Below are 17021 nucleotides of genomic sequence, written 5' to 3'. Positions count from 1 at the left end.
AGCTTCAAAACTCTTCAGAAGCTGGAGCACGCTCTAATCAGCAGAGTAATTAACTCTTTGCAACAGAAGGGCGGACAGACGCATGTGTAAAACATATTTACGAGCAGTTTATTCAGCATACACCAAGACAAAGAAAACATATCTGCTCTCCTTCATGTCTAAGAGCAAAAAGCATAAGGAAAAGCTGTACACAACGGAAGTTCCCAGCAAGCTGTGATGGAATGTAAACAGACACGTGACATACAACCAGTGGCGTAGCGTGGGTTGTCAGCACCCGGGGCAAGGCAAGTAATTTGCGCCCCCTAACACTGGAGTGCGAGCGCCCCCCCCGATGTTGCGCCCGGCCCCCCTGCACCCCCACGCTACGCCACTGGGGCTGGGGGCGAGCGAAGGAGCCAAGGACCCCCCCAAAGGCTCAGCAGGAATTTATTAAATTTATTATTTGCGGAGCCCCCGCGGGCCGAGGCAGCCGAAGCCCCCTCCCCTCGGGCGCCTCCCCGCCCCCTCCTCTCCTTGGGTGGACCTCCAGATCCCAGCTTGGCGAGCGCCTCTCCTCCTCCCGGCCGGGTCCGGGGGCTTCCAGCCGTGCTCCGTCCTCGCCCCCCCCCCCGCGGCTGAGAGCCGGAGCCAGCGGCGCCCCCTTCTGCCGGGAGACCCTCGCCCGCCCGCCGGCTTCCTCTCGGAGGGTCTTGGGGAGCGCAGGGCGCGGCGAGGCCCCTCGGAGCTCTCCTCCCTCCCAGTCGGCAGAAGCAGCCGCCGCCTGTGGCTGGGCCGAGGGGATGCCGGCGGCGTCGGGGTGTGGAGGCTGCCCGTGCCTGACCAGGCGTTGGTGGCGGCGTCGGCGCTGCTGCAGCGGCTGCTCCTCCTGCGAGCAGTGAGTGGAGCGCAGCCGCAGCGGCCGCGGGGGGTGGTGGTGGCGTGTGCGCGCTAGGGCTCAAGGCTGGCGGTGGCGGCGGGGAGCCCGGCGGAGGAAGGAACTTGTCCCTTCCCTCTGGACTCGCGCCCCCCAGATGTTGCGCCCGGTGCGGCTGGCACCCCTGGCACCCCCCACGCTACGCCACTGCATACAACAGCTCCACACATCTGTTTAGGTGAAACGGAACATCAGTATCCTAATATCTGGCACACAGGGGAGCTGCAGAAGCAGCTTCCTCATGTGGCAGCCCAACGCTGCCAGCCGGCCTCAGTTCCACTCCCGAGTCAGGCCTGACCCGGGGGCAGAAGTAGCAAAGAAGCATCCCAAGTTTTCTTGACATATTACTTAACTGTCCCTCCCCAATGCCTGGGTAAGGGAAATGAGGTAGAATGACAAGTTTATATTGAACTGTGGAATCCAGGTAGCAAGAGTGGCTGCAAACCTAGCCTCACTTAAGTTGGAGTAAGTCTTGCTAAATGCAGTAGGACTTCCAAGTAGACATTGTTAGGTTTGCCGCCATATATGGCTTTGCGATTGGGCCCATAGCCACTAAATTATCTTTGTCTGTGGTGTGCAAGGCTCTTGTTGTTGGAAAATACTAAAAGGGCTATTCCTTTGGGAATTCATTTATTTGGAGATGTGCAGGGAAAGTAACTGATTTGTAAATAACTGTTGATGACTGAGATATGCATGTTTATTGTGTGCTACATATGAAACGGTTCAAAGTATGTATATTTCCACATCAGCAGAATACAAAACAGAATACAAAAAATATACTAATTGCAGCTGAGCGGAAAATGACTATGCTACCACTCAGTGGATTTGTAACTGGTTGACTGACCGAACCCAAAGGGTTCTCATCAATGGTTCCTCTTCATCCTGGAGAAGAGTGACTAGTGGGGTGCCACAGGGTTCTGTCTTGGGCCCGGTCTTATTCAACATCTTTATCAACGACTTGGATGATGGACTCAAGGGCATCCTGATCAAATTTGCAGATGACACCAAACTGGGAGGGGTGGCTAACACCCCAGAGGACAGGATCACCCTTCAAAACGACCTTGACAGGTTAGAGAACTGGGCAAAAACAAACAAGATGAATTTTAACAGGGAGAAATGTAAAGTATTGCACTTGGGCAAAAAAAATGAGAGGCACAAATACAAGATGGGTGACACCTGGCTTGAGAGCAGTACATGTGAAAAGGATCTAGGAGTCTTGGTTGATCACAAACTTGACATGAGCCAACAGTGTGACGCGGCAGCTAAAAAAGCCAATGCAATTCTGGGCTGCATCAATAGGAGTATAGCATCTAGATCAAGGGAAGTAATAGTGCCACTGTATTCTGCTCTGGTCAGACCTCACCTGGAGTACTGTGTCCAGTTCTGGGCACCACAGTTCAAGAAGGACACTGACAAACTGGAACGTGTCCAGAGGAGGGCAACCAAAATGGTCAAAGGCCTGGAAACGATGCCTTATGAGGAACGGCTAAGGGAGCTGGGCATGTTTAGCTTGGAGAAGAGGAGGTTAAGGGGTGATATGATAGCCATGTTCAAATATATAAAAGGATGTCACATAGAGGAGGCCGAAAGGTTGTTTGCTGCTCCTCCAGAGAAGCGGACACGGAGCAATGGAACCAAACTACAAGAAAGAAGATTCCACCTAAACATTAGGAAGAACTTCCTGACAGTAAGAGCTGTTCGACAGTGGAATTTGCTGCCAAGGAGTGTGGTGGAGTCTCCTACTTTGGAGGTCTTTAAGCAGAGGCTTGACAACCAGATGTCAGGAGTGCTCTGATGGTGTTTCCTGCTTGGCAGGGGGTTGGACTCGATGGCCCTTGTGGTCTCTTCCAACTCTATGATTCTATGATTCTATTCTATCCCAGATGGAAATGGGAATGAATATCTGAATGGATATGTATGAAACTAAACCACTTGGTTTCCTTTGTCCAAACAGCTGGTTGTGAAAGGTGCAACTGAGGCAGACAACCGGATTCACCAGCCAGGAACTCAAATGAAAATCAAACTGGAAGGCGATCCAAATGCTCGGGTTGGTCTTGTGGCCGTGGACAAAGGCGTCTATGTGCTAAACAAGAAACACAAGCTTACCCAAACGAAGGTGAGGCGAGAAATTCCTTGGGGTGGGAGCAGTGGGATTTTGATCCTCCCACTACAACTGGAAACATGCTGGGCATATACATTTATTTTTTCTATCACCTTGTGCCTCCTCCGTACCAGATATGGGACTCAGTGGAAAAGAGTGACATTGGATGTACAGCCGGCAGTGGCAGGAACAATCTGGGGGTGTTTGAAGATGCTGGACTTGCTCTGGTGACCAGCAATAAGCTTTCCACGCAACAGAGAGCAGGTATTATTGGGGAGGGTGTTGGTGCCGGTGAGATGGCAAAGGAGTTCCAGTGTGAGAAAGACCTTTCACCTTTAATTTGAATTCAGCCTGATCTTTTATTTCCTTTCTCTTCCCTCCCCCTCCCCTTTTATGAAGATCACCCACTCTGAAACCCCACAGCTAATTCTCCCCTGGCCTCCTCGCCGGCCCAAGTAGGACCAATTCAGCCAGCTAGCCCTGGGGATTACCTAAAGCTTATTTCCCCTAAATTGATTTTTGAATTTTGAAAATAATAACAATAACAATAATAATAATAATTTATACCCCGTCCATCTAGCTGGGTCCCCCCAGCCACTCTGGGCGTCTTCCAACAAAACACTAAAATACAATAACCTATTAAACATTAAAAGCTTCCCTAAACAGGGCTGCCTTTAGATGTCTTCTAAAAGTTTGGTAGTTATTTTTCTCTTTGACATCTGGTGGGATGTCAATATTGAATATTGTTATTCATGTTTTTATACTGTGTTTATGCTACTTTTATAATTAAGTGTTTTAAATTTGTTGTTAGCCGCCCTGAGCCTGGTTTTTGAACCAGGAAGGGCGGGGTATAAATAAATAAATTATTATTATTATTATTATTATTATTATTATTATTATTATTATTATTTTATTATTATTATCAGGGCCTAGACTCTTTTCTGGCTCAAGCCCTAGCATGATGCCCCAGGATGCCAGACAGGGGGTGGGGTGGGGGTGCAGGTTCTTGGACTGAACTGTCCCACTACCCCCCACTGTGTGATATGTCAATACACATGAAAAATCTCAGAAGACTGCTATTTCTAAGAAAGAGCTTCAACAACCAGGGCAATCAGCAATACTCCACATTGCACCCCCTGTAAGATGTCTTAATGAGAAATGGCAGCTATCAGGAGTTCATTGTCACATGTGTAAGATGTAGTTAAGCCTTACATAATTGGACTCGGTGGGAACCACTTTTATGTCTACACGCATAAAGTCAGTCTCCACAAGAATTAGAATACAGTGGCGCTTATTTCAGTTCCAAACAATTACTTCCTGTTCCTCCCTTTTCTACTCCAGATTCAAAGTGCCCTCAGCCTGCAAGACGCCGACGCCGCTCTGTACAGCTCATTGAATCCAAAGCAAGCAAAGGTATGTGATGCACGGCAAAGGCTCCATTTGCCACGGGAAATCAAAATAATTTGAGCCAGATTGAAAAGGTAACATCTAATGGCCACAAGAGTGGAAGAAAATTGTGCCTGTTCAGCTTTAGCACTGGGGATTGATTGTTGATACTCATGCATGGTCCCCACTGTGGATGGATTTTCTTCTCCCTTTGAGGTGGCTTCCAGTTCCTGCTCTCTCAGGGAACAGGCTAGTGTCTGACAGAGAAAGATCACTGTCCATCAAGCAAGTATCTCATTGTACCTCAGTATCAACAACAAGAGGAAAAGCCAAGAACTCCTGTAGAAATTATTGTGGAGGACCTCATTGTGTAGTGCAGTGTTTCCCAACCTTTTTTGGGCAAAGGCACACTTGTTTCATGAAAAAAATCTCGAGGCACACCACCATTACAGCCCTGTGACGTCAGCGCGCAGCGTCACGCCGGGAGGGACATGAATTGCTAGCAAATTACATAATCACCTCCTTGAGGGCTGGCTCATCTTCTCCGAAGGCAGAACCCCATTAATTAACAGCACAGACTCACACCATAGCCAAGACGAGAGGGGAAAACCTCAGTCATGCACAGTCATGCACTTGTGGAGGCTAAATGAGGACGAAGACCGGGCAGAGAGCAGGGTTCAAATCACCCCACCTGGCCAGGAGAATCCCTGGGTGCTCCCTTGGGCCACTCGCCTGACCCACCTCGCAGGGCTGTTGTTGCGAGGATAACACGGGGAGAACCACGCGCGCCCCCGGGAGCTCCTTGGAGGAGAAAGCGGGCGATGAATGCAATGCACGAAATATATGAGAGGCGACCAGGTTTTGCAGGTGAGGGGCCCCCGCCAGCCTCTGCTTCCAACACCCGGCGCAACGACGCCGAAGTTTCCCCCCGGGCTCGGCTCGGGGAGCAGCGCTGCTCCCCCTGGCTCCCCTTCGCCCTCCCGGCTCTCTCTGCCGCCCACTGGGGACCCCCCTCACCTGCCAAGTCCGGAGCACCGGTGGAAGTTGCATGCATGCATGCAGGGCGCCGTGTTGCCATTGCATTGCACTGCACTCCATGCAACGCCTGCATGCATGTATTGCCTTGCACGCCCGCCAAGGGGTCTCCCCGCGGTCCGATGCGTCCCCTCCGGCGCGGATGCAGCATTGCAAAAATAAACCCCCCCCCCCGACGCAGCCCTACCTGGGGGGCAGCCTCCGCCTCCGCGGGGATCCCCGGGCTCCATCCTGCCGCCCGATCTCCGCGGGGGTGCAGGCAGGCTGCGTGGGGTCTGCGCGGAAGAGCCCCTGCCCGCCCGGCCGCCGCCGCCGCGCTCATTCCATGGCCGGGAGAAGAGCGCTTCAAACAAAACGCCCGGCCCGCCAGGCCATGCTGGGAAACATAGTTCGCGCACCCCGCGCGGGCGCGGAGCCCAAGGGCGAGGGGACTACGGATCCCAGCGGCCCCCGCGCCGGGGACGGAGGGGGAGAGGCTGGCTGCAGGGATGGAGGGACGGGTGGGCGAGCGAGTGAGTGGCAGCCGCCAAGCCTTGGCCGAGAGCCAGGAAGGGCCTCCCCGGAGGAGGAGGAGGGAGGCGCAGAGCGGGAGGGAGGGAGGGAACCCCAGAGGTCATCTAGTGACGGCGCCCCAATCGAAAACTAGTGTGCCGCGGAACAGTGGTGGGAAACACTGGTGTAGTGAAGGAGCACGCACACTGCATGCAGAAGGAATCAGGCTCAATCCCCAGTAACCCCAGTTTAAAAATATCTCAGTAAGGCTGGGAAAGACCTTGAAGAGGAGCTGCCAGTCAGAGTTGACAGTGCTGTACCAGTGGCCTGACTCTCATTCTCTCTAATATCACACTAAGCAATCCACTGCCTATCGGTTTGGAAGTGAATTGGGCAACACACACACCCCTCAATGGTAGTAATTTCTGCTTACTCGGGGGACTCCCTAGGTATGTAGGAGTATAATAGTTGGCATTTGAAAAGGAAATGGAAGTTTTAATTCCTACCTGCAAGATGGCCTATTAAGGACATATATGTAGTAACATTCAGGACTTATGGAAATTGGGAGGCTGTTGGAGTTGAGAGAAAGAGGTTGTGGAAAAGAAGGGAAGGGAATTAGCCTGCCAAGGACCCTGATGTAAACAATAAAGCAGTATCATAAAATGGTAATCTATAAAAACTAGCAAAAATTCAAAGCACATTTCATATCTCCCTGGAAGCAGACCAGAATAGGACGTGGTAATTAGTAGCTTATTCATAACATTTATCTGTATTTTAGCTTTCTTCTGACTCCTGTTATGAGCAGTAGAACAACACTGGTGTGGGGAACAGACATTCTTTGATATTTCATGATGTTTGCATGTTGCAGCCGGCCAATATCAGGATCGGGTGCTAAGAAAGTGCTGTGAAGATGGAATGCACGACAACCCCATGGGCCACAGCTGTGAGAAGCGGGCACAATACATTGTGGATCAGACTGAGTGCCAGAATGTCTTCCTGGAATGTTGCCGCTACATCAGAACCATAAAGGATGCAAACAGACGGGAAGATGAACTGCAGTTGGCAAGAAGCAAGTAGAATTTTTGTGACTAATAAAAATTCAGGGGCGCAATATTGGGGAGATGGACAACTTGGTTAGCGAGCTGCAAAATCCTTTCCTACGAGGGTGCCAATCTGGCTTGCAGTACTGAGACCTGGGCAGTGTTGAGCTGACCCACCTGCGCCCACCAGAATTCAAGTTCTGGGTCCATATTTGTCACCTCTTCAAGAGACATAGCTTGTTCAAGTAGTCATAGCTTGGTTACATAGGGACACGGGTGGCTCTGTGGTCTAAACCACTGAGCCTCTTGGGCTTGCCAATTGGAAGGTCAGTGGTTCGAATCCCCGCAGCGGAGTGAGCTCCCGTTGCTCTGTCCCTGCTCCTCCCAACCTAGCAGTTCAAAAGCATGCCAGTGCAAGTAGATAAATAGGCTTCAGCAGGAAGGTAAACAGCATTTCCATGCGCTCTGGTTTCTATCACGGTGTTCTGTTGCGCCAGAAGTGGTTTAGTCATGCTGGCCACATGACCTGGAAAGCTGTCTGTGGACAAACGCCGGCTCCCTCGGCCTGAAAGCGAGATGAGCGCTGCAACCTCATCATCGCCTTTGACTGGGCTTAACCGTCCAGGGGCCCTTTACCTTTAAAAAGGTAAAGGACCCCTGACAGTTAAGTCCAGTTGCGAATGACTCTGGGGTTGCAGAGCTCATCTCACTTTACTGGCTGAGGGAGCCAGCGTTTGTCCGCACACAGTTTTTCCAGGTCATGTGGCCAGCATGACTAAGGCTAACCAAACACTGTTTACCTTCCCGCTGGAGCGGTACCTATTTATCTATTTGCACTGGTGTGCTTTCGAACTGCTAGGTTGGCAGGAGCAGGGACCGAGCAACGAGAGCTCACGCTGTTGTGGGGATTCGAACTGCTGACCTTCTGATCGGCAAGCCCTAGGCTCAGTAGTTTAGACCACAGTGCCACCCACGTCTTCCCTTTACCTTTACCTTTACCATTGATAAATCTGTGTCTCCTTTTTCCCCAGGTGACATTGACGATGAGTTCTTATCGGATGAAGAGATTGTCTCTAGGACTGAGTTCCCAGAGAGCTGGTTGTGGCAAACAGAAATTCTGACTGCACCTCCTAACGATCATGGGTATAAAGTTTTTTATGGCTGAATTCTTCTTTGGAGAACACTGTCTGCTCTATAGACTTAGGCAGCATTCCTATACTCCCTTACAGGAAGTAAATTCCATTAGCACAATGGGAATTGCTTCTGGGTAGACATGTACAGGATTGTGCTGTATATCTAGTTTGAAAATAATTCCTTCTTCCCAAAGACTAGGAATCTTGAAAGGAGTAATCATCAGTGCCTTCACCAAACTACAATTCCCAGGATCCTTTAGAGAATGCTATAAGGGCTAAGAACCTAGACAGCATCTTAAAGAGCAGAGACATTACCTTGCCAACAAAGGTCCGTATAGTTAAAGCTATGGTTTTCCCAGTAGCTATGGTTTTCCCAGTAGATGTATGGAAGTGAGAGCTGGACCATAAAGAAGGCTGATCACCAAAGAATTGATGCTTTTGAATTATGGTGCTGGAGGAGACTCTTGAGAGTCCCGTGGAATGCAAGAAGATCAAACCTATCCATTCTGAAGGAAATCAGCCCTGAGTGCTCACTGGAAGGACAGATCGTGAAGCTGAGACTCCAATACTTTGGCCACCTCATGAGAAGAGAAGACTCCCTAGAAAAGACCCTGATGTTGGGAAAGATGGAGGGCACAATGAGAAGAGGACGACAGAGGACGAGATGACTGGATAGTGTTCTCGAAGCTACCAGCATGAGTTTGACCAAACTGCGGGAGGCAGTGGAAGACAGGAGTGCCTGGCGTGCTCTGGTCCATGGGGTCACAAAGAATCGGACATGACTAAACGACTAAACAACAACAACAACATAAGGGCTAAAATGGGATAAAGCTTATGTAAACGCATCATGTAAATTTAGCTTTCAGTTTATCAAAGAGCAAAAGCAAGGATGATGCAAAACTTAATTGCTCTGCTTTTGAGGCAAATTTGCCTGTCTCACACAATGCAAGCATGGATGGGAAATCAGTCTTGTCTCTAGAGATGGCTCTGCTTCCAGGTTCCTCATCCTAGAAATGGAATGGAAAGGAAAGATCCTCCTCCCTGACTACGTGAAAGGGAAGGGAAGTTGCCAAAAGTATTGCACCTGAGCTCTTGCCTACTAGTTTGAACACCAAGCTTCGGAAAGGGTGGATTTCAGTTAGGTGTGAGGAAGAAATTTGGTTCAGTTTCAAATTAAAACCTACCTGCCATATTTCAAGAGGTAATAATCCAGACACAAAAAGAACCACACCAGAACCACATGTAAGAAATTGAAACCAGGACATTTCCTTTAAAATTCCCCCCAAATGGGAATGTAGGACCCCCCACCAAGCGGACATGTCTGGGAATTCCCAGGTATATGACAACTCTCCCTAATTCACACTTCCTGAAACAATATGGAAAACAAAGAACAGCCTTCCTTAGCGATTCACACTTCTCCAAATTGTGCTTGCAGTTCTCTAAACAAGTAATGTGTACACGATGCACATGCTAGGTGAAGTATGCATAAAAATCCCTTTACGAGGGAAAAATGGTTGCAAAAATGTGTATATTAGGAGAAGTTTGCGTTAAAATACTGATGAGTTTTTATGGTGACTTAACAACAGGACTGTACAAGGGTCCCCAATTATGAAATCATAGAAAATGGGAAATATGTAGCCACTCCAGCAACATATCTCTATTTCCTCACATCCAGAAACGCAAGAAGGGCTTTCACTCTTGCTAGAAGCTCGGCCTTGCCCTCACCGGTTCTGGAAGGCTCCTATAGAAGAGTCCCGTACGCACAGTGACTTTATGCCTGCCCGTTCGGGGAAATAGGAACCCCCGAACATATATATTTTTAGATGTCCTTTTTATGTTGAGATTCATAGAGACACCATTGATCCTTTGCTGAAGAGGCTTGCCGATCTTTCAGACAAGTCTAAACTTAATTCTCTCCTCTTAGGCAAAGATCACAAGACCACCTGGCTGGTAGCCAGATTCTGCGCCCAGATTTGTAGGCACAGATCATCCTCTAGAATAAAATAGCTTACTAGGGAAATGCTGAAGTCGCCCTTTGGGGTGCCTCAGGGTCAAATTTTATGGTAGCCCAAATCTCAGTTGTACGGGTGTATGTATATACCTGAATTTTAACTCATGAGCTATTGCTGCAATCTGCTCTGACTGTATATTTTATCTTTATGTACGCTGTTTTTATTGTGTTATGCGAGCTGGTCTTTGACTGTAATAAATTATCTGGTGACTTAAAAGCAACAACAATAAAGGATGGTGTGGAAATGTGGGCAACTGAGAGATACTGAAACTGGTCGATTTGCCCATCCCTAGCTTCTACTTGCTGGTTAAAAGACCCTGGGATCACAGGGCACCTGAGTGACCATGCCCCTTCCAGCTGAAGGGCACCTGAGAAGGATGCAGTCGCCCCCTGTCCCACAACGTGGTGTGCGCCCCTGCCCAGGCAGCTCCTGTGTTCTTGTTCCATCTTAGTCTTCAGCTACACACAAATATAACATGGCACCTTTCTCTCTGAATCCAGGGTCTCATCCAAGACAGTGTCTCTTTTCCTGAAGGATTCCATCACGACTTGGGAGGTGGTGGCTGTGAGCGTTTCAAACACAAAAGGTGAGGAATTCTTGACAGCAGGTGGAAGGCAGGGGCTGGGGAGATGAAAGCAGGCTATGTCCACCTCAGTAAACACCTTAGGTAGGTGTTGTTCAGCTTCTTTTGATTCTCAACCTCCTTCCTTTCCCATTGGCTCTCCTTGCAGGGATCTGTGCGGCTGACCCTTACGAGATAACTGTCATGAAGGACTTCTTCATGGATCTACGGCTACCTTATTCAGTAGTGAGGAATGAACAGGTGGAGATCCGTGCTGTTCTCTACAACTATAGGCATGAAGATATCGTAGTAAGTGATTACCTTTCAACAGGGTTATTTGATAGTGATGATTTTATGTTTTGTGCAGTTTGTTTTGTGGTGTATTGTGTTTATTTTTACACTGTTGGGTTCTTAATGAAAAATGGCTTAGATATACCGCAAGCATTTGAGGAATTCAGTTAAGATCCTATAGAATATGAACTGAAGTAAATGATCTTGCTAGCTTTAAGCACAAAATGTGGAAAAGCCCATTTTTCCTCCACCAGTGGTGAGGATGTTAATAGTACATACACTATCCCACTTCCTGCCAATCCCTAAAGAAGGTTAAAAACGCAAAAAGTAAGATGAGCGCTGTCAGGGGTTCAGGAGCAGAGACGCAGAGAAGGGAGGAGACAGAGAGCGAGGGGGAGGAATACGAAGGAAGGATGAGTGGGGATGACGACCCGAGATCACCGAGCCTGTCCAGTGAATCCGAGGATTCCCAGAAGGGAGCGCCAGCGGTCAGAGCAAGGGGGGAAAGCAGGGGGACACCCCAGGAAGAAGGGGCCAGAGAGGGATCAGAGAGCAGCAGCTGGAGATCGGGCCCCACGTGCCCAGCTGGGAGCAGCGGGGAGAAAGGGGACCAGACATCGGGTTCCGGAGGCTTTCAGCAGGAGGGAGGGCATGAGTCAGGAGTAGTCACGCCCACCTCAGGGAGCGACGAAACGGTCAAGAGGAAGGTAGAAAGTTGGGCGCGCGCGCCAAGTTCAAATGCAGCGGAAGCTGGCACAGTGAGCAGCCCGGAGAGTGAGCCAGGTCCCAAAGCCCGCCGCAAGGAGGCGGAAGGGTCCGGGGGGTCCGCGTCAGAAGAGAGTAGGAAAGAAGAGACCCCGGGGGGCAGAAGGACCCAGAGACGGAGGGAAAGGCGCAGGAGGTGGAGCAAGGCTAGGGTATTAAGCTGGTGTGCAAGAGGCGGAGACTCAGACGGGTCTTCGCCGGTCTGACATAGAAGACGTAGGGCTGCACATTGCAGTTCGGAAATGGAACCTGTAACCCAATAAAGACTCTTATAACGTGAACGCTGGCTAGCGTGGTCCTATGTGAGCTGGGACTGGGTGGCAGCCCTGACAGTAAGACCCGTCTCCGAAAAGCTTCGGACATCTGAAACCTCGCAGCGGAGGCAGAAGCAGTGAGAGGAGGAAATTGGTGTTTGGGAGCAAGCTCACAAAGGTTGGCAGAGATGACGGAAGCCGAGAAAATTTCAGCGCTGCAACAGGCAGTGACCCAGTTGAACGCAGAGGTACTGGCATCCAAGAAAAGGGAACAGGATGCTGCGGCCGCCTACAGAGATCTCCACGCCAGGTTTGAAGCGTTGGTTAAGCAAGGGCAACCGGGACCCAGACCGGAGGGGGTTGGGTTGGCACGGAGAGCAGGAGGGCTTGTGGCTCACTTTGATGGGAATTTACAACAGTACCCCAATTTTCGAGCAGACGTAATGTGCGCACTGCAACTGCTAGCAAAAGACTTTAGAGATGAGGAAGAGAAAGTGGGGTTTATACTATCCCATTTGCATGGGGATGCTAAAGCGTGGCTGCGCAATTTGTGGAGGGATAAAGATCCGGCGCTTCAGAGTGCAGATGCCTTTATCAAAGCGATGGATGCGTGCTTTTTATCTACCATTGACGTGGATCTTGCTCGACGGGAGATACATGGACTGAGACAAGGGAGGGCGAGCGTACGGCAGTATCACGCCCGCTTTTTTGCGCTGGTCAGTGCCTTGGAATGGGACCGAGATTCACCTCCAGTCAGAGACCTGTTCTGGGAGGGTCTGAGCAGTGCTGTTAAAGACGAAATTGCGAGGGGGGAGAGGCCCCGGAGCACGCAGGAGGTGGTCCAGAGGGCGCTGACTGTGGGGGTGAGACTGGAAGAACGCCCATGGTGCAGAGACGAAGGACGCGGAGGGCGCGAAGCAGCGAGAAGTTTCTCCTTCGTTCCCAGGGAGGCAGCGCGTGCGCAATCCACACCTCCGCCAGGAGGGGGGGTGGAACCTATGGAGGTGGGAGGCGCCAGGGCTCAGTCGGCTACCAGAGCCCCAGCACTGGGAGCAGTCAAGACTAAGCCTCCTAGAGGGAACCGGAAGTGTTACATCTGCGACAGCCCTCAACACATGGCGAGAGAGTGTCCCCAGAGGAACTCCAAGCACACTGCAGCCTCCGCAACGGTGAAAGCAGCTACGCAGCACAGCGAACCCCAGATGTCTGGCTGGAGGCAGAGGCACTGGGGCCCAGCCAGACGAATCAGTGAAGCAGTCCCCAGAGATCTTGCAACCCACAGACCCCCTCCCACCCAAACCAGTAGTGCAGCTCACCGCATCACTCCAGCTACCCAATGGCATCACTATAGACGTGCCACTTTCTGTGGACTCTGGAAGTAATGCAGACTTTATAGCGCAGGATTTTGTGGAGCAGCACGCTATACAGCTACTGCCTGCCACTCTGCCCCTGCAAGTCGTCACAGTGGATGGCAGAGAGTTGCTGGGGGGGCAGGTGGTGAAGCAGACGCCGCCAATGGTGATGCGACTTGGTAACCACAGGGAAGTCATCAGTTTTAATGTCACCCGACTGTCGGACACGCCCATTGTTTTGGGCATGAGTTGGCTGGACAGGCACAGTCCGACGCTGGCTTGGTACCAGCGACAGCTGATCTTCGGCTCTTCTTATTGTGCCGAGCACTGCATCCTGCCCAGACAGGAGGGAGAGGAGGAGGAATCACAACTGCAGTGGGGAACGTTGCAAGCGGTCCCCCACAAATACGCAGACTTTCTGGAGGTCTTCTGCGAGAAGGAGGCGGACAAGCTACCCCCTCACAGGCAGTATGACTGCAAGATTGACCTCCTACCAGGGGCGACGCTGCCGAAAGGGAAGCTGTATTCCATGTCTGAGGACGAACTACAGGAACTCAAACAGTTCATAGATCACAATTTGGAGCGCGGTTTCATCCGGGAGTCCAAGGCAGTGGGGGGCAGCCCTGTTTTCTTCATGAAGAAGAAAGACACGCCCCAAAAAAGACTGGTAGTTGATTTCCGCCTCTTGAACAAGATGACCAAGCCCTCTGATTTCCCCATGCCCAGGATTGACGACCTCCTAGCGACGGTGCGCAAGGGACGCGTGTTCACCAAGTTGGACCTGAGAGGGGCGTACAACCTCATCCGCATAAGGGAGGGCGATGAGTGGAAGACAGCCATGTTCACGCCTCTGGGCACCTACGAATACAGAGTTATGCCGTTTGGATTGCAAAATGGTTCCCACTGTTTTCAAGCTTTCATGCATCACGTGTTGGCGGGGCTCCTCTACAAGAAGTGCGTCTGCTTCTTGGATGACATCCTGATCTTCTCTGAATCGCAGCAAGCACACGACCAAGACGTTCGGGAGGTGCTGAAGAGGCTGCAGCAGCATAGACTGTACGCCAAGCTGGAGAAGTGCCAGTTCGACACGACGGAGGTGGATTTCCTGGGATACAAGTTGTCGGACAAGGGGCTAGCCATGGACAGCGCCAAGGTTCACGCGGTGTTGGATTGGAAGAGCCCGCGCAACCGGAAGGAGGTCCAGCGGTTTGTGGGCTTTGCCAACTTCTATCGCAAATTTATCAAGGGGTTCGCGATGCAGACGGCGGCCATTACGGACACGCTCAGCTCCAAGAAAAAGAAGTTCATCTGGACGGAGCAGGCGGAGCAGTCCTTTCAAGCGCTCAAGCGTCTCTTCGCGTCGGAAGAGCAACTGCTGCATATCGACCCCAGCAGACCGATGCGGGTAGAGACGGACGCGTCCGATAGAGCCGTGGGAGCTGTCCTGCTGCAGCGTGACCTGCAGGGGGTCTGGAGGCCGGGAGCGTTCTACTCCAGAAAGCTCAGCAAGTCGGAGCAGAACTACACCATCTGGGACAGAGAGTTGCTAGCCATTCATGCTGCGTTCAAGGCGTGGAGGCACTTCCTGATCGGCGCCAAGCACACAGTGCAAGTCTGCACGGACCACAAGAATCTGGAGCACTGGCGCACGGCGCAGTTCCTGAACCAGAGGCAGATACGTTGGGCAGAGTTCTTTGCGGACTTCGATTTCCGAATAGAGTACGTCCCAGGCGAAACCAACGTCATGGCGGATGCGCTGTCCCGAAAACCACAATACCTCGAAGAGGTGACGCCAGCGGCGGCCATGCACATCTTCGCACCAACAGCGTGGGCGTGCGCTTCGGCTACAGTGGACCTGGATGCGGTGCGGCGGGCGTTGCAGGACGACTCATTCGCACAAGCGAAGATGGCCGAGGTGCACAGGGGCACAGCGAAGAGCGACGAGTTCCAGATACGAGACGGCTTGCTCATACGTAAAGGGGCCATCTACGTGCCGGGAGACGAACTTCGTGCCAAGGTACTGCAACAGTTGCATGACGCACCCACGGCTGGACACTTTGGCACAGAAAAAACCGTGGAGTTGGTCGCAAGGGATTTCTGGTGGCCCAGACTGAGAGGGGAGGTCGCGGACTACGTTGCGAGGTGCGACACCTGCCAGAGGGCCAAGGCGGTGCACAAACCGCCGGCGGGACTGCTGGAACCGCTGCAAACGCCGTTTGAACCGTGGGAGAGGGTGGCCCTGGACTTTGTCACGGATCTACCCAGCTCGAGAGGCAAGACTGCTGTACTAGTGGTGGTGGACTTGTTCACCAAGATGGCACATTTCATCCCGTGTGCGAAGGTGGCCACGGCGGAACAAACTGCCAAACTGTTCATAGATCACGTGTTCAAAGTGCACGGTCTGCCGCGGTCTATACTGTCCGACCGCGGACGCCAGTTCATCTCGAATTTCTGGCAGAAGCTGATGGGTTTTCTGAACGTCAAGATCAACCTGGCATCAGCAAGACACCCGCAGACCAACGGGCAAGCGGAGAGGGTCAATGCCATCATGCAGCAGTACCTGAGATGCTATGCCAATCAACAGCCTGCGACGTGGGTGGATTACCTGCCGCTCGCCGAGTTCGCCTACAACAACACGAAGCACGTGTCCACAGGGGTGACGCCGTTCTTCGCCAACAATGGGAGGAATCCCAGAACCTTCCCGGGACTGGAGAGAGTGGGGGAAGGGGAGCCGCAGACGGCGGACGCTTTCGCGTCAGAGTTGCAGGAGGTCCACGATCAACTCCAACGGCAGCTGGAGCTAGCTAAGCACACATACAAGGTGCAAGCTGACAAGCACAGGCGGGTTGGCGAAGAGATCCGAGTGGGAGACTGGGTCTGGTTGGCAGCCCACGCAGTGCCGACCAGATCGTTAGCCAAGAAGAAGTTGGGGCACAAGCAACTAGGTCCATACCAAGTCGAAGCACAGATCAATCTGGTAGCTTTCCGGCTGGTGCTGCCGGAGGGTTCCAGAATGCATCCGGTGTTCCACAGGTCGGTGCTCGCTCCCTACAAGGCACCTCACAGATTCCAGGAGCCAGGAACGGCACCGAGTCCGTTCCGGGAGAGGACGGAGACGGGGGGATTGCCACAGCAGGACCCCATCAACGAAGTCACTGAGATTTTGGACTCCAGATGGGGGGAAGAGGGAGTAGAATACCTCCTAGCCAGAGAGGGCACCCGGGCCAGTGCTAATAGCTGGGTGAAAGACTACGCCTTGGAGGAACCCCTGCTCAAGGATGAGTTTCATGCCCTTTTCCCACACAGACCCATGCCAGCAGGCTTCTTCGACGACTGGTTGTTCACGCCCACACTGTCATCCAGCACGTTCCATGGATTCGACTCGGACGGGGAACCCGCACCGGGCACCCGTTCCCCAGAGGGGTCACCGGAGGGTTCGGCATCAGACACCTCGTATTGGTGGGACGATCGACCAGAGGAGCAGTGGCACCGGAGGTGGCTGGAGATGCCAGGTCGAGCGACCGACGCAGAGACTGACATGGACGTGTTCGGAGAGGATCTTGGGTTCGAGCACGGCGGCACTGAAATGGAAGCGGAGCAGATCAACGTTGACGAACGCGAGGAGGAAGACTCGGAGGTCTTCAGTTGGCGGCCAGCGAAGGGGAGCGAACTGTATCCGGCATTC

The 17021-nt window shown here is 52.0% G+C and overlaps 1 protein-coding gene across 1 annotated transcript in view; it reads left to right on the top strand.

The window, feature by feature from the left end:
* LOC309522327 (venom factor-like) overlaps positions 1-17021 on the top strand; it is a 69054-nt gene that overhangs the window by 20254 nt on the left and 31779 nt on the right. The window contains exons 14-20 of the mRNA XM_082205591.1: positions 2868-3029; positions 3149-3278; positions 4356-4427; positions 6796-6996; positions 7999-8110; positions 10613-10698; positions 10844-10983. Coding sequence (XP_082061717.1) covers positions 2868-3029; positions 3149-3278; positions 4356-4427; positions 6796-6996; positions 7999-8110; positions 10613-10698; positions 10844-10983 — 903 coding nt within the window. The remainder of the gene's footprint in view (positions 1-2867; positions 3030-3148; positions 3279-4355; positions 4428-6795; positions 6997-7998; positions 8111-10612; positions 10699-10843; positions 10984-17021) is intronic.

Source organism: Podarcis vaucheri (assembly GCF_965113315.1).
Source record: "Podarcis vaucheri genome assembly, chromosome: 17".
Taxonomy (NCBI): Eukaryota; Metazoa; Chordata; class Lepidosauria; order Squamata; family Lacertidae; genus Podarcis; species Podarcis vaucheri.
The sequence above is the reverse complement of the archived record's forward strand: the minus strand, read 5'-3'. Positions and strand labels throughout refer to the sequence as shown.